This window comes from Amphimedon queenslandica, unplaced genomic scaffold (genome assembly GCF_000090795.2).
Source record: "Amphimedon queenslandica unplaced genomic scaffold, v1.1 AMPQUscaffold_13382, whole genome shotgun sequence".
In the NCBI taxonomy this organism is placed as follows: Eukaryota; Metazoa; Porifera; class Demospongiae; order Haplosclerida; family Niphatidae; genus Amphimedon; species Amphimedon queenslandica.
The window spans coordinates 31,495-48,759 of NW_003546382.1; the positions used below are offsets into that span (position 1 = coordinate 31,495).

Sequence of the window (17,265 nt, forward strand, 5' to 3'; positions counted from 1 at the left end):
TTTGTCTTTTTGGATGTACTCTAACTCATTTTTATCTTTTTGTTATTATAAGTGCATTATTTTCTAATGTTTCTTAGGGTGAAGACAAGTATACCTTTATTGAAGATGTTGACAATCCACAATCTGTTACTATTCTAATTAAAGGCCCAAACAAGCACACATTATCACAGATAAAGGATGCAGTCCATGACGGACTCAGGGCAGTCAAGAATGCCATTGAGGATGGTAAGGGAAGAGAGGGTGAAGTTCAGTGATCCCACCTTGTGCTATTTCATTGAGTCAATATTTCAGTCACAAGTCGATTTTGTTGAATTATTAGTTGTTAGTATTTTTTTACCATACAAAAAGGCCAACTACCTTTTCTGATACATGTACATTTTGATGTCCTTATGCTATGTAGAAAGTTTGAGCTGATTTCTACTTTAATTTTCGGAGTTATAGACATTTTTAAAAACTAGCAAAATTTTGGAAAATTGTTCCAAAATCACCCCCAATTTTTATTACATTTTTGGTATATATTGACGTCCTTATACTATGTAGAAAGTTTAAGCTGATTCCAACTTAAATTTTTGAGTTGAGCATTAATTTTTTGCTCTCTATGAAAATCATTTCAATCAAAGCAGGCAGTCCACACAAGTTGTAAACCACTACTCATGTAGCTATAGTTAATTGCTATATACTAGCAGAGTAAATAAGAAAACTACAATATGCACACGTAATAGTCACTAAGTGAATTTAAATTTAAAAATATTTTTTAACCATTTTATCAGGGTCTGTTGTCCCCGGGGGCGGAGCTTTTGAAGTTGCTGTGTACACTGCACTGAACTCACCTGACTTCCTCTCTACTGTGTCTGGTCGTGCTAAGTTTGGTGTCAAAGTGAGTTAACATCAATCCTGATTCCTTTTATACATGCTCATTCAATTATGTGTACTAGTAATTGCTATAATCACGATGTACCATTTAATATATCTCTCTCTCTCTCTCTCTCTCTCTCTCTCTCTCTCTCTCTCTCTCCCTCTCTCTCTCTCTCTCTCTCTCTCCCTCTCTCCCTCTCTCTCTCTCAAGGCTTATGCTGAAGGTCTTATGGTCATTCCAAAAGTCCTTGCCCAGAACTCTGGTTTTGATCCCCAGGACTCAGCAGTGAAGCTGCTAGAAGAGTACGAGAAGGCAAGCGGACAACTGGTAGGACTCAACTTGTCTTCTGGTGATGCCATGCTACCTGCTGATGAGGGCATTTGGGACAACTATCGTGTCAAGAGACAATTACTCCATTCATGGTAAGGGAATGTGGTTTGGACAGGAAAGAGGCTGTTACTCCATGTCACTTTCCCAATATGAATTGCATCTGTACTACAGTGTTTTGATAAGCCGATTTGATGTACAATTGGCTGTATGAATTTACCATTAGCCCAATACGGTATGCAACTATGCATCATTCGGGCCAATTTGCTTAAGAAATCACAAGGGAATGTTAATTCTGCTAGACTGCTACCTCTACAAAAAAATACTGTGTAGTGAAAAATTTTCAAGGGCTGTAAATTTTGCAGATTTGTCTTTAAAATCTATTTCGCAAATTTATACTGTCTTCCATCTTGTGCCTTAATAATTTTCACATATCTTCAAAAAATTGTGAAGTTTACAACCCTTGAAGAATTTTGCGCTATACGGTAGAGCAAAAAGTAATTATTTTTGAACTAAACTGAAGCAAATTTTTATCAAATCCCTGATGCACTGTGTGTGGTGTTATTAAATTTTAAGTATAAATGCTATTTCATTCCCCTCTTCCTTCTATATGTATCTCAATCCCCTTCAGTATAGCATGCATCATTTGGGCCAATTTGCTTAAGAAATCACAAAGAGAATTTTAATTTTGCTAGACTTCTACCTCTACAAAAAATAGAGCGAAAAAGCAATTATTTTTGAGCCAAACTGGTGCAAATTTAATATCAAAACCCTGATACACTAGTGCTATTAAATTTTAAGTATAATTTATTCTTCCTCCTATGTCTGTCTCCCCTCCAGTACAACTATTGCTAGTAATCTATTGCTGGTTGATGAAGTTATGAGGGCTGGTATGTCGTCACTCAAAGGATAAGAAAAAACTTACTTATTATTGTTACTGTTGGTTATTATTATTATTATTAAACTGTTTTCACCTCAAAATGACACACTACATTACCAGTTAATTTATCATTTATTGTACTTTAGAATAGAGAGAGAGAGAGGGGAGCGAGATGTCATGTGTGTAATAAGACTGTATGTAGTTTAATGGACTTTAGGAATTGAAAATAATTATCATTTTAATTTTTCTTAATTTGTGACTAAACTCGCAAACGCCATGGCCACGTTTTCAGCATTTCCTTCTTCTAGAATTACCAGCTGGGATAATGTTTTTGATTTTAAAGACAAAAATTAATATTTAATCACAATAATAATGATAATAATAACCTGGGGGTTGGATTAATAACGGTGATTCAATAATGTATTTTAAAAAGTCAATAAAATACAGAATGGAGCATCCGGTTTTAATTTAAGATACGATTATAATAATCATGACACTTTTAATTTGCTCTTCTCCTCACTTCTATAATACAGTCTTCTAGCACCTCTCAGAACTTTACAAAAGGCGGCGATGAACCAGGTGAACTGAATTAGGAACATGGTCCAAGCTGCAGTGTGACAGTACCACCCCATCTTGTTGACGGCCGCAAATATGTTCCCGTTGTGATGCTGCATGGCGTATAGCCAGTACATGAAAGGTATGGATAGGATTCGGACGAAGAAGAACACGACAATGAAGATGATTCCGTTGACTTGTTGAAGTTTGGAGTCTTTTAATGACGTCTATAGGTAAGAGAGAGAGAGAGAAGAAAGGGAGAGGAGAGGAGAGAGAGAAAGGGAGAGGGAGAGGAGACAGAGGGAGGGAGAGAGGGGGGAAAGGAGGGAGAGAGGGGTTGTCTTTTTAAGTGGTTGTGTACACAAGTACTTGTTTATGGTTACTTCACAATAATAAATTAATAATTGACAATTTTACGGCATTTTCCCCATATGGGATCCAGTCAACATGAAAGTGAAGATAAGGAATTTATTTGTTAGCAGGATCAAGTGTAGAATGCTATTAAAAAGGTTAGCTACATGTACATGTACATGTACATATACATTAAAGTCCAACATCCACTAAGCAACTTTATCAATGAAATCAACAGCAATCTTGAATAGAACACTGTTCTATTTCAGGCAACAAAGTTGACAGATATCAAAGTAATCACAAAGTTGCTTTCAAGAAAGTTGCCTAGTGGATGTTGGGCTTAAATTGTCTCTGTAAGCCACAAATTTTTAATTTGAAGTGTACAATGGCAACCATTACATGTCTATTTAATATACATTCTTTAAAACATGCCCCAGGTCACTAAGCAATTTCTATAGCAACAAAGGATTTGCTTCAACTTTGTGGGAAATTTGATAACATTGATGGTGTGTACATAATGTAACCATTAACATTATAAGTGTTCACGCATTAGAGCATTAAGTTGTTATATTCAATCAATCATTTACTATTAGAGAGAGTATCAATTCTCTATCTAATTTACCACAAATATATACACAGGGTCTTTTGTAAGAGATAATGGCTTACGTGATCAAAGATGAAGTGCATTGATATGAATGGAGTGCTTAGTTCCATGATGTAGAGAAGTCCCATCAGGCCATCGCCTATGTTGTTAATAATCTTTCCTTGCTATGGGGAGAGAGAGAGGGGGGAGGGAGGGAGGGAGAGGGAGAGAGGGAAGGGGGAGGGAGAGAGGAAAGGGGGAGGGAGGAGGGAGAGGGAGAGGGCGAGAAAGAGGGAGGAAGAGAGAGGGAGGGAGAAGGCGAGAAAGGAGGAGGGAGAGAGAGGGAGAGAGGAAAGTGAAAGAGAGACAGTGAAAGAAAGTATGACAAAACATTATGCAATAGTTGTGTGCTAGTCTTCTCTCTCATATAATGCCTAGTGTATTTAAGACAAAGTGCTAATGTTTTGGTACACAAACCCGTAATGCACTAAGCAACCATCTCAAACCTTTACAACATAATATTATTATCTTTTAGTCACTCCCTCTCTTTAAAAGGATCAAATATCAAATAAGAAGATAGTGGAGTGACCATGAATTAGATAGTGAAGTCATGCATTGATTACTGCCTACAGATTCAACTACATGTATATTAGTTGAATGGCATCTTATTGCATGTTATGATGATCCATTGCAAAACTCATAACAAACAATGACCCACAATTCTCAATAAATTAAGCATTTTGACAAAATTTTTTTGTTATTATACACGTACACTAATGGCAATATTATTTTGAATTAATAACCTACTGCAAATGGTATAGCTAATGTGAGAAGGATGAAGTGGTGGAAAATGAATATTCTTTTGTGATAAAGAAACTTTGACAGCTTTGCTTTGAAATTGACTAGTGTAGCACCGAGTCGACTGAAGCAAAACGTCTGGTACATTGCGTAGAGATCATGGATAAAATACCAGTAAATGTAACAAGTACAAGGAAGGATAAGTGAAGTCCTAGAAGAAGAGAAGAAAATGGAGAAATAGACAGATTAAGGAGAGTGTATTGTTTACTTAGAGTATACCACATCATGGTAAGTGTCCTTTAGAATAGCCACTCCAGAGAGACCACAAACTGTTGAGACGTAGAGCCCAACGATCCTGTGCAAAGAGAACAAGATACTAATTATCACTTGCTGTCGCCTCACTTTTCAGCTACAACGGCTGCAGCGTGCCCGGGCTTGTTGCAGAGTTCTCCGCTTTTATCCACCAGTTCCTTGACTTTACCGGGAAGGAGAAGGAACCTGGAGACAAAATAGAGCCCGTGGCAAGAGAAAGCGCCTGCTATAATGAGCAGCATTTGATACAAAGCCTCCATCTCCCAGGCACAATGAATCAGCTCAAACTTTTCTCTGCGACCCTTCCTTTATGGCGTGATATGGAGGCTAAGCCCGCCTGGTCGTACTGCGCATGCGCAGAAGTGGGCAGTCCCGGGAATCATTTTGCTCGCTGGTTTTATAGGCGGGGCTGACCCTCAAATGGCTACTAGCAGCAGCACTGGCAGTGGTGGGATTCCTCGCCTTCTCTATGACTCGGTACACGAGCCTCTCCTCCTCCCAGACCCTTCAACTCAATATGGGTCACCAATAGGAGGAACTGGGTCTGGCGGCTCTTCTGCGAGCGAGGCCAGAAAAAGGAATTTCACTGCTGCCTTGAACCCGAGCAGAGACAGCGAGAGTGAATTGGATACTCAGGAGAGAGAGCAGAGCCCTATGTTGGAAAGGAGGTATCTTGATGTCCCGCAGAGGTTCAAGGGGAGAGGGCAGCTCGGTGATCCAGCAGTCGATGAGAGCGGTACTATGATTAACGTTAGATCCATTGAAAACCGCTCCAGTGAAGTTCCAGGTAATGAAGCCACTGCTGTACCATTATTTGTATATTTGTGTGGCTGTAGACCTCACAAACAATCAATAGTTTGTGAAATTTGTATATTTACAATTGTTGGGTTTTCCAGTTCCTTTTGAGATGCTTGTTTTGCAGCCACGTCATGGGTCATTGAGCATGTCCTGAATTAAAAAAATTTGGCAGATTTTATATATATAAGTCTTCACTTATCATCATCATTCATTAATGATTCCCACCAATATTTCTTACTATGCAGTATTTTCATTTATTTCTTCTATTTTTAGGTTTTCATGAATTCGTTCCATACCTGAGGGACTCCAATCGAACGAAATACGAAGTGTGTTAGAACCCTCTCTCTCTCTTTCTCCCTCCTCCTCTCTCTCCCATCTTTCTCTCTCAACTAGTTATGAGACACCTAACCATTTAAACTTTAAATCACTGAAATCACAGGCAGTGCCCCATAGTAAATTTAATTTCATAGTTGCACATTATAATTCATTATTTTTTAAAACCTCTGCCACTGCAAGTTGGTATGACTCATTCTTTAATTAATACTTATTATTATTATTATCATAAAAGCTTTGCAGACACAAAATGGCACAAATAAGTAAAGGTTATACAACGAGGTAGAGGTACCTATGGCATTTATCATACCAAGGGCCATTCCCGGGAGGTATCTAGAAACCTGGTATTCTGCATTCTGATTGGTCAATTTAAATTTGGCATGGTAAAATAATAATAAGTATAGGTTATACAACGAGGTGAGGTATCTATGGCATTTATCATACCGAGGGCCCGAGGTATGATAAGGCCATAGATACCGACACAGAGTTGTATAACCGACTTCTACCATGTACTAAAATAAACAACTAGTTTACTTAGCAACACTTAGCAACAGCATGGCATGCATGCCTATTTTTAGCAGGAGGTTAATAAGTAATTTCCCCGGGCAAACTTATTAACCTCCCGGGCAAACTTATTAACCTCCTATTACCAGGGAAATTACTTATCAAACCTCCTAGTGGTAAATAAGTTATTTATGAACCTAAAATCAAGCAATCTGATTGGTCAATTGCAACTAGGCATGGTAGAATAATAATAATAATAATAATAAAAATAATAATAACTTGACCATCTTGTCATAAGAGGAATAATGAATACACTCTCTGTGTTTGTGTTATGTTCATTCATTTGTGTATTTGTGGTTAGCTATGTTTATAAACAACAATTAATTGCACACAATAACTCTAAAAAGAAATGATATAAAAGTTGCTTATAATGAAACCATAACCCAGCCCCTCCCATGACGTGCTATTTATTAATTCAAAGCAATTGTTTATTTAAAGGCCTTTCTACACTTGTCCACTTTGGATCCAGAATTGCAACCTACTAAGATAGAATCCTCTTTGGTTGTGTTCACACTAAGCTACTTTGAAGAATTAAAAGTGAATTAAACTGCATTGGCTGCTACAGGTTATGAATATTTAATTGAGATCAATCTACTTCAATCCACCTCTGGATGTGGATTGACTGGATCTAGCTCCAATCCCAATTCAAGACAAGTGTGAACAAGCTAATCCTTCTTTAATCCTGGATTTTGTCTTAATTCTGGATCCAAAGTGGACAAGTGTAGAAAGGTCTTAAAGCACTAATTGTATGTAATAAAAAATGTTAATATAAACATGTACATGTATTGACTTCAAAACAAAATTATTTTTTAATTATTATTATTATGTAATATTTAAAGCACTAATATTTTGTAATATTTAAAGAACTTATTTATTTAATTTTACATAGGAAGCTGCCCTATTTGCAAAAGAAGGTGAAGATAACAATAAATTTGCGTCTCACCCAAACGGGAAATATTCGAAAGTTGCCTATCACTTGGTTCATCATCCAGTGGTGTACATGATCGATTTCATAGCGTCTTGTTTGCTATTGGGACTTGCCGTCATAGAGCACCCATCACTCATTCCCTACCCAGCCAATGAGGAGCACAAGATCATTGCAGTGAGTTAACGAGGAGGTGTGGTTTAGTTAATAATGACACACCCTCTGCTTTTATGCTAAATCCTACAAAATCTTATTGGAGTTTTAATTTTGCAGATTCCACATTTTAGAAACATGGAGATAAAGATTATGTGGTCCATAACTTATTTTTGATTGATTTTTGAAAAAAATTAATCCTTGACAATTTTGCTATATAGTATATACTATCTTATTTCTGATAAGGATGCTTTTAGATTTATTTTTATCATCTGTTTAGGTCCATACATGTCTAGAGTTGATACTACTATCAATAATTGGTTTCAATATTGTCCTGAGAGTCATTTGGATGAAGCCTCGAACTTTCCTGAGACAGAGAGCCGTTATAGCTGTAAATTTAGAAAAAAAATATATTCAACCAGTCTTACTTACCTCTTCCCCTTTCCTTTACAGGCTATCATACTAATTGTCATGTATATAGAGGCAATGGTTATCCTCTTCCAGCAGTCAAATCACTTCAGAATCACTCGCTGTCTTAGGATTGTCTTCTTTGTTGACAGTTACATACTGGTGGGAGTGAGACGGTATGGGAATGAAAGCTTGAGAATGAAAGCTTGAGAATGAGAGTATAAGAATAAATGCTTAAAAATGAGAGTATGAGAATGAAAGCTTGAGAATGAGAGTATGAGAATAAATGCTTAAGAATGAAGCATGAGAATAAATGCTTAAGAATGAGAGTATTATATTTTAAAATAATAAGTTGCTATTTTTCTTCTTTATCTAGAGTATTACGTCAGATTATTCAGTGTTTGAAACCTATCCTAGATGTCATGATATTATTGTTCTTTATGATGGCAATATTCGCTTTAATGGGTAAGAGCACACTCAGCTAGATCTAATTAATTAATGTAGGCGTGGTTACAATCATAGCAAGTAATTGATTAATTGGACCAAATATTGAGTCACAAAAATTTTTATTCATGTACATAACTTTAAAATCTTAGTTACTTAATTTTATATTTTTAGGATATTATTTATTTGCCACTATTGATCCGACTGTAAGTCACATTATTTATTTATTTATTTATTTATTTATTTATTTTATTTATTTATTTATTTTATTTATTTATTTATTTTATTTTGTTAGTTTTTCGATTCCTATCTCAAATCCTTTGTGAGTCTCTTCATTACGCTCACTACCGCTAAGTAAGTCCATATATGGTCGTGTGACAGTCATGTGACGCATTAATTTCCATATATAGTCATCCTGATGTTTTCATGGAAGCTTACGTTCGTAACAAATGGTCTCCATTGTTCTTTGTTCTTTATTTGTTTGTGACACTTTACTTCTTTTCTAATGTGGTACGTAAATGTAGTTTCTATTCTTAATTTTTACATACTGTGATACATGCACATGTACATAGCTGATAATTATGAAATTGTAAAGTTTTGACAAATTGCTAATTCAAGCTACAGTATCATTAGCATAATGATACTGTAGTATCATCATCTAGTATTATCAGTATTATTATAGTAGTATTATTATAGTAGTAGTATTATTAGTAGTATTATGTAGTATTATCATCTGTAATTATACTGTAATTATCATTAGTATACAGTATCATCTTGGTTTCATTAATTTTTGTACACTGTAGCTGTATGCCATTTAGCATGTACATATTGCATAATGGTTCAAAATGGTGCATTTGATTCGGACTGTCAAAATTCCAATTTTTTCCATCATCCCTCTCTTCAAAGTTGCCACCCGTACTATACCTCCATTTTGTGCTCTTTTTATTGTTTTTTTTGCTTTATCCCTCTCTCTCTTCTCTTCTCTCTCTCTTTCTCAGTTGTTGGCTGTTGTGTATGCTCACTTTAATGATGAGGAGAAGAACAAGTTTAGAAAACTCTTCCTTCACAAAAGGTAACAATACACAACCCTCCATTTATTAACACAAGCTCTGTGTGTAATACTTTTAATAATTGTTATTCTATCCATTGACTCATTAACTGCTCAATTATCAAAATGTGCTTCATTGAATTACCATATTAGCTTCATACTTTCATGGTTCGAAAATTTTTTCCTACAAATTTAAAATAAAAGTTTAATGAATCAAGTTTTTAACAATGATGACCACAGTATAGTTTTTTGTGATTTATAATTTTGTGATTATAATAAAATTTCACAAAAACTTTTTAGCCACAAAAATTTGGAGCTACATGTATGTACAGTACATGCACATGTACATGTATGCATGTTGTTTTTGTTGATATTTTTATGTGTTTAGATACTTTCTGTTTACATAGGACCTGTGATTATTCTTTCATTATTTAGGGAAGCACTAAAGATAGCATTCTCTGTCTTGGCAGTTGATGGAAAGCTTAACTATCACGACTTTGTGTTCTTCATGCTGGAATACAAGCCTAGGATACGTGAGTTTATATTTAGTAACAGTGTGATTACATCATTGCTTCCTGTTGCTATTTATAGCGGAGTATCAAGTGATGTGTATCTTCAAAGGGTTGAAGGAGAAGGAAGAGGTTGGTAGCAATGAGGATGGCGACTATTTGTGTATGAACGAGTTTCTTAATCTTTATGAGTTCCGCAGCTTAAAATGGAAACAGGTGAGACATGCATAGTTACGAATAATGATAATAATAATAATAATAATAATAATAATAATAATAATAATTTCTGTATTATATATCTGCTCTATCTATACTACTCCTGAGTTTTTCTTCTTTTTTTGTTATAATAATAATAATGATAATAATAATAATGTTACATGTACTTGTTAATTTTAATAGCTAATGCTTTAAATTTAAATTTACAATAATATAATTTTTATTAGTAATTATAATCCTGTACCAGGTTAGGAATGACGGACGGAATGTTGAATGGTATGATGACTTCCCCCAAAAAATCAAACCATTTTTTGCAAGTAAGTATTAATATTTTACTTGTTATACATGTATTCCATTATCTTTAATGCAAAGGGAATTAAATCAAGTTCTTTATATATCTACTAAGACTATGGGCTATATATAATCCATGCTTTTTTCTGAAATTTTGCTACTTTTTTTAATGGCCATAACTCGAAAAATTAAAGTCAGAATCACCTCAAACTTTCTACATAGCATAAGGACATCAATGTGTATCAGAAAATGTAATAAAAATTGGGGGTGATTTCGGAGCCATTTTTTGGAAAAAACCATGGGCTATATATAGTCCATGGTTTTTTCTGAAATTTTGCTAATTTTTAAAATGGCCATAACTTGAAAAATTAAAGTCGGAATCACCTCAAACTTTCTACATGGCATAAGGACATCAACATGTATCAGAAAATGTAATAAAATTGTGTGTGATTTCGGAGCCATTTTTTCGAAAAAAACCATGGGCTATAGTCCATGGTTTTTTCTGAAATTTTGGTACTTTTTAAAATGGCCATAACTCGAAAAATCAAAGTTGGAATCACCTCAAACTTTCTACATAGCATAAGGACATCAATATGTATCAGAAAATGTAATAAAAATTGTGGGTGATTTCGGAGCCATTTTTTGGAAAAAACCATGGGCTATAGTCCATGCTTTTTTCTGAAATTTTGCTACTTTTTCAAAATGGCCATAACTTGAAAAATTAAAGTCGGAATTGGCTCAAACTTTCTACATAGCATAAGGACATCAATACGAATCAAAAAATGTAATAAAAATTGGGGGCGATTTTGGAGCCATTTTTTGGAAAAAACCATGGGCTATAGTCCATGCTTTTTTCTGAAATCTTGCTATTTTTTCAAAATGGCCATAACTCGAAAAATTAAAGTCAGAATCACCGCAAACTTTCTACATAGCATAAGGACATCAATATGTATCAGAAAATGTAATAAAAATTGAGGGTAATTTCGGAGCCATTTTTTGGAAAAAACCATGGGCTATAGTCCATGCTTTTTTCTGAAATCTTGCTACTTTTTCAAAATGGCCATAACTTGAAAAATTAAAGTCGGAATCGGCTCAAACTTTCTACATAGCATAAGGACATCAATACGAATCAAAAAATGTAATAAAAATTGGGGGCGATTTTGGAGCCATTTTTTGGAAAAAACCATAGGCTATAGTCCATGCTTTTTTCTGAAATCTTGCTATTTTTTTAAAATGGCCATAACTCGAAAAATTAAAGTCAGAATCACCGCAAACTTTCTACATAGCATAAGGACATCAATATGTATCAGAAAATGTAATAAAAATTGGGGGTGATTTCGGAGCCATTTTTTGGAAAAACCATGGGCTATAGTCCATGCTTTTTTCTGAAATTTTGCTACTTTTTCAAAATGGCCATAACTTGAAAAATTAAAGTCGGAATCGGCTCAAACTTTGTACATAGCATAAGGACATCAATATGTATCAGAAATTGTAATAAAAATTGGAAGTAATTTTGGAGCCATTTTTTGGATAAATAGCCCATGCTTTTTTACACAGCCATAAGTACATTAATGATCTTCTCATTTTTAGAACTAAATAAAGCTGTTCATTTCAAATACTTCAATTCTGTCATGGGTAAGTGATTATATATATTTGTTAATAATTTTTATTAATTGTATCTTTATAGCTCTTATTGTCCTTGCAAATGCTCTCTATCTTGTTTTATTCACACTAGCAACTAGTTTCTATTGTGGTAAGAAAGGGAGAAGGGAGAGAGAGAAAAGAGAAAGGGGAAATTATACTCAGAGCTCAAAATGCAAAATTAGAAACTTTGCTGTGATAAGTACATGTAGTATCAAGGCAGGCCTCGTGTGATGATTCAAGCCTTAAGTTTTAATCAAAAATATTTTGTCTTTTTACCCTGTTTTATACATGAAAGTTTTGAGCTATTATACCATGTAGCGCTTTATTTTGGCGATCTTTGCTATAAAATTGTAACTGATGTTTTTTTAATTTGGTTTTTTTGTGTACACACGTGCATTACTGAGCATGCGCATTAATGATTGGCGGTTTTAATATTAGTGATTCCACTTGCAAACCACCAATCTCCAAAATAAAACTCCGCCAAATTAAAGCGCTATACGGTAGTATATGAATGAAAGAAGAATGCAGAAAAGAGAGGGGAGAGAGAGTGAGAGAGATCATAAAAGAGTAAAGAGTAATTTCTCTATTCCTATAGGTACTGATGGAGCCAATAACCCTACTATCATATCATCACATGTAAATCAAGATTTGAAGAAATATTGCAAAGATGACAGATTCACGGCCGGTCGTAATGCTATTTATGGATCATTTGTATTTGTCTTTAGTAAGTCACGTTACTATTTATAACTTACAAATTATTGTAATGATACTATTAATAGAATGGTAAATAAAGGTATTACAATGTTACTATTTATAGCTTTCAAAGTACTAGATTGCTAAATTATGCTGTTACTATTTATAGCACTATGTCTTTTTAAAATATCTTTGTGTTACTATTTATAGCATACTGAATACTATGTTACTATTTTTAGCATTTAATGTGTCAATTGTTCTATTAATAGTATATGTGGCTGAAATATCAATAAGAATATTAGCTGTTGGACCATTGGAATATTTCAGAAAATGGTGGAATAGGTAAAAGTAATAATAATAATAATAATAATAATAATGATAATAATAATAATGATGATCAAATATTTAATAATTGTATTAATTAGGTTTGATTTTATCATAATATTGCTCAGCGTAATATTTCTAATTATTGAAGCTGATGCCGGCCCCTCCCACAAAGCTCTCCGCTATCTCATAGTATTTCGACCAATCAAATTTCTCCGGTAATTAAAAATTATTTTTGTCACACAAATCCATTAAATGTGTAATTTAGGTTGCTACGGTTACGACGCCGTTACTATGACATCATGAATACAGTTTTTGTGCTTGGACACAGACTATTGAGGTATTAATAACTAGTTAATAACTACTTAATAATTTAGTATCAAAATTTTTTATTTATTTAATTTTTATTTTGTAGCGTTCTCCTCCTCATTTTTGTTATATTTTATTTTTATGCTATTATTGGAATGGAAGTATTTGCTGGAAAGGTTTTTGTGGGTTGCTGGTAAGTTAAAATAGTATTTCTAAAATTAACAACATATTACCATACCACTTACACGTACAAATGTACCACCATATTTATTATGAAATATTTAGCTGAGAATAAATACATATCACCTTAAAGCCACTATTATTTGCGATTACTAATTTTTTCCGTTTTTTGCAAGTGGCTTTAAAATCGCAAAAAATTAGTACTCGCATTTATTAATAATTTAGGCTTATTAACAGTTATTAATTGAAAAAAATAGCAAAATTGCAAAAATTAGTACACGTTAAATCAATACCATTAAAAAATCGCAAAAATTTGTTTACTTAAAAACAAGTGGCTTTAAGGTATGTGGATATAATTTTTACAGCTTGACAATAGTGCTCATTATTATTATTAGGCATTTGTTATTGTGAGCAGCAGGGTAATGCTATACATTGAATATAACTTGCATTTCATTTTATGAGCATATACATACACATGTATGATTAACTTCTTGCTAAAGCTGTTTCTATTTTTTCTCATTTACAGTGACAAAGCATTGTTTGGTGTTGGTGGTGAATACCAAGGGAATGGTAGTATAACTAAACCTTCTCCTGAAGTCTATTGGCTCAATAATTTTGACAACATCTATCAAAGCTATAGTAAGCCATCCATCAATATAAACTGCATATATTTAATGATATCTTCCTTTAGTTATATTGTATGAAGAGATGGTTGTTAATAACTGGTTTGTGCAGATGGTGAGATATCACATGATTGTCATGTGACATTATTATTAATTTATTATTGTAGGAGGGGTTTGTCGCTGCTACTAATATCGCTGCCAGAGTCTATTTCTTTTTATTTTGGTGCACTACTACTGTGAGTAATGCATAATGTTTTATCTCTTTTTTTTCTTGACCATTTTCCTGTGTAATCATTTTCATTATTATCTTTTAATTTGCCTCTGTTTTTTCCTTCTCCTTTCTCCCTCTGTCTTCTTTTATCTCTCTCTCCTTTCCATCCCCTCTTTCCCCCTTTATTCCATCCCCTATCTATTCTCCTTCTCTCTCCCCTCTCCCTCCATTCCCCAGGTGTGTCTCTCAGTCGTTATTGCTTATATAGTGGATGCTTTTGTTTTTCGTATACAAGCCTCTGAAATGAAGAAAAGATGTGAGAAGCATGCAGACCAGTTTGAATGCACCTGTCAGCCATGTAAGTATAGACAAGAATGGTATAGATTATAAATATTAATACCGTAAATCTTCCAATAAAAGCCCAGGTGTCTATTTCTTAAAATGACATTTTGACCTCGAAAAAATAAAATAAAATAAAACTTGAGCCAACAGCGGGATTTGAACCTTGGACTTCATGCAACTGACTTCAGGAAGCTTAAAGAAGTATCTACAAAGCATTTGTGGTGGTATAAGGCTAGATTTACGTACGTTGTATTTATAGTTCCATTTTATTGCTAACCCGGCATTTATTTGCACTTGGCTTTTATTTGAGGATATGTGGTAATATTTTGCAGTTAAATGAATAAGTGTATGCTCTGATAGGTAATTTATGGGTTGTACATGTAGCTGCATGATGAATAAAATTATCAAAACCCTTGCTCTTATGACATTATTTTAACAAAATTTTATAATTCTTTTTTCCTCTCTAATTCTTCCTCTCTCTCTCCCCCCCCCTCTCTCAGCCCGTAAGAAGAAGGTTGAGATCACACTCGCTGGTAGAGACATAAATCAAATAAAGTACCAGACTACACTCATGGAAGAGAACGATAGAAGAAAAAGAGGGAAACGACTGGATTTTATTAATCATTCCATCAGAAAAATAAGAAGAATTGATTTTGATCTCATTCCTAGTGTAAGGCCTGAGGTACTTTATTTTTATTATTTAATTTTCCTGTCCCTGTTATTTTAATAACTAAAACTTTGTGTATTTTGAAAAATATTTTTTTAATTTTTTACACTTTTAAATTGTATAATTCTAATGCAGTTTATTTTATTTTTATATTTCTTTATTTTTCATTTTAGCGTGAGGTGTACTTCACTGGTAAAAGATTGCGCACTAAAGAAGATCTTAATTTAGAAATGTACCGCTCTGAACTTCAGGTATAAATGGAGATCGAGAGACTGAAATAATTGGAAAAAAAATATTGAGAAAGAGTGAGAGAAAAAGAGGGAAGGAAGTAGAAAGAAAAATTGATTGAGATTTAAAATGTGATTAAAATAGTATATTATTATTATTAATTTATTATTATTATTATTTAATGAGTAAGCTCCTATAATTATAATTCTTAATTTAAATAGGATTGGATTGCAGGAAGGGAGTATCAGTTACAGAACATAACACCTGAGCAGAGAGAGAAAAAATCATTTAAAGTCACTCTCCGTTCCAAGGTCAAAGCTGTCGTGTTGTTCCTGCTGGAATGAATGAAATTTTAAAACCCGTTTTATGACTTTTTGAGTAAATTTTTGTGCCATTCAGTGTTGAGTGTTATTTTTGATTATATGATTTTTATACTCAAAGAATTATATGAAGTAACTACTTTTACTGCATCTGGTTTAATAAAATGAAGAATTTTCTTCTAGCCATTTTTCATGAAATAAATACTGTACTATAATAGTTGGCGCTAAATTTGAAGCAGCTTCTAATTAATTTAAATACCGTATAGGGGGTATATTTCCCATGGAAAATATTTCATGAAAATCACCTTTTAACCTATTCACGAGAAAAAAATTTTGTATTTTTCTTCTACTGACCATTATTAGTATGATAAAAAAATAATTTTCATAGATAAAAATTTTCACAAATTTTTTTAAAACCGTGATATTAGAGAAATTAAATACCCATGAAATATACCCCCTATAATAAATATAAAATTTATTAATAATTAATTTATATTTTTTAATAATCATCAGCATGCAGAAGTGCAGGCATTACTGTGCATTGTAATGTTATGTTGACAATAATTGTAGGACAAAAATAATATTTATACTGAAGATAGTTCTGGGGTCAACCCACTACACTTTTATTGACTCCTAACTATTGACTAATTTTGATTTTTGAATTATAATATTGATTTTTAATAAACAATAATACTTTCTTAGTAATAATAATAGTTACAGGATAGTAGATCTACATACTTTAATGATAAATCATTAATTATTTATCATCAAACTTTAGTATGAATTAGTAGTCATAATAATAGAACTACAATGTGGGGGACGAGACTAAACTACAATGTTTTCAGAAATTAAAACTACACAAGGTCTAAAATCATTATCCAGTACAATAATAGCTAGCCCATGGTCCTTGGCCAAATTTTAAAGCAATCTCATAAATTTTAGAATCATTTTTATCACATTATAGTGGAAATTCATCAATAAAATTAGTTGTTAGATCTCATTCTCTTTGATTATGGTTTTACTCCCCAGAGTGGTTCGTATTTGTAGAAGAGGAGGAGAAGTCTTACAAGATTGTGATGTCTACATTGGCAGGGCAGTCCACAGAGGAGGTTGGAACTTGGAAGCCAGCAAGTGGGCCAATCCATTTAAAATAAAACCAGGTCTTCCAGTGGAGTCAGTACTGTCTGCTTATGAACAACATGTCAAAGCAAACCCAACCCTAATGAGAGAGATCCCTTCATTAGCAGGAAAGACGCTAGGTTGCTGGTGTAAACCCAACCCTTGTCATGGGGATGTATTAGTGAAGCTATTTAAAGAGTACTTGGAAAAGAAAGGAGTTAAAAATTCATAGTGTGGACTCAGTGTGGATCAAG

The 17,265-nt window shown here is 33.6% G+C and overlaps 3 protein-coding genes across 4 annotated transcripts in view; 2 read left to right on the forward strand and 1 right to left on the reverse strand.

Annotated features, from left to right (window-relative positions):
* Positions 1-2,315, forward strand: part of LOC100637713 (T-complex protein 1 subunit zeta-like) — a 7,231-nt gene extending 4,916 nt beyond the window's left edge. Inside the window, exons 12-15 of the mRNA XM_003386915.3 lie at positions 78-225; positions 771-877; positions 1,067-1,278; positions 2,024-2,315. Coding sequence (XP_003386963.1) covers positions 78-225; positions 771-877; positions 1,067-1,278; positions 2,024-2,096 — 540 coding nt within the window. The 3' untranslated portion in view covers positions 2,097-2,315. The remainder of the gene's footprint in view (positions 1-77; positions 226-770; positions 878-1,066; positions 1,279-2,023) is intronic.
* A 55-nt stretch (positions 2,316-2,370) lies between these two features.
* Positions 2,371-4,989, reverse strand: LOC100638008 (protein FAM57A-like). Its single transcript, XM_003386918.3, has 5 exons — positions 4,753-4,989; positions 4,619-4,705; positions 4,360-4,561; positions 3,636-3,737; positions 2,371-2,845 (listed from the first exon to the last, which is right to left on the reverse strand). Exons 1-5 carry the CDS (start codon positions 4,920-4,922, stop codon positions 2,552-2,554), a joined length of 855 nt encoding a protein of 284 aa, XP_003386966.1. The 5' UTR covers positions 4,923-4,989; the 3' UTR covers positions 2,371-2,551.
* A 65-nt stretch (positions 4,990-5,054) lies between these two features.
* On the forward strand, positions 5,055-16,042 carry LOC100638902 (two pore calcium channel protein 1-like). 2 transcript variants are annotated; one of them, XM_019997175.1, is made up of 27 exons: positions 5,055-5,449; positions 5,734-5,786; positions 7,247-7,459; positions 7,716-7,826; positions 7,889-8,019; positions 8,220-8,308; positions 8,462-8,493; positions 8,583-8,641; positions 8,698-8,797; positions 9,286-9,359; positions 9,771-9,868; positions 9,927-10,060; positions 10,308-10,377; positions 11,942-11,986; positions 12,039-12,104; positions 12,591-12,719; positions 12,958-13,030; positions 13,114-13,230; positions 13,281-13,352; positions 13,428-13,514; positions 14,028-14,140; positions 14,193-14,239; positions 14,292-14,360; positions 14,573-14,693; positions 15,178-15,359; positions 15,518-15,595; positions 15,794-16,042. In XM_019997175.1, exons 1-27 carry the CDS (start codon positions 5,083-5,085, stop codon positions 15,914-15,916), a joined length of 2,853 nt encoding a protein of 950 aa, XP_019852734.1. In that variant the 5' UTR covers positions 5,055-5,082; the 3' UTR covers positions 15,917-16,042. The 2 variants fall into 2 exon arrangements, with proteins under 2 accessions (XP_019852734.1, XP_019852736.1); XM_019997177.1 differs by having other exon boundaries at positions 15,178-15,347.
* Positions 16,043-17,265: the final 1,223 nt, after the last annotated feature.

Coding starts and splice junctions, on each gene's coding strand:
- LOC100638008 (XM_003386918.3), bottom strand. CDS start 4,922: ATGGAGGCTTTGTATCAAATGCTGCTCATTATAGCAGGCGCTTTCTCT. Junction 4,562..4,618: donor CATGATGTGGTATACTCTAA/GTAAACAATACA, acceptor CTCTTCTTCTAG/GACTTCACTTATCCTTCCTT. Junction 3,738..4,359: donor CATTAGCTATACCATTTGCA/GTAGGTTATTAA, acceptor CTCTCCCCATAG/CAAGGAAAGATTATTAACAA.
- LOC100638902 (XM_019997175.1), top strand. CDS start 5,083: ATGGCTACTAGCAGCAGCACTGGCAGTGGTGGGATTCCTCGCCTTCTC. Junction 8,798..9,285: donor TTTACTTCTTTTCTAATGTG/GTACGTAAATGT, acceptor TCTCTTTCTCAG/TTGTTGGCTGTTGTGTATGC. Junction 15,360..15,517: donor TTCCTAGTGTAAGGCCTGAG/GTACTTTATTTT, acceptor TTTTCATTTTAG/CGTGAGGTGTACTTCACTGG.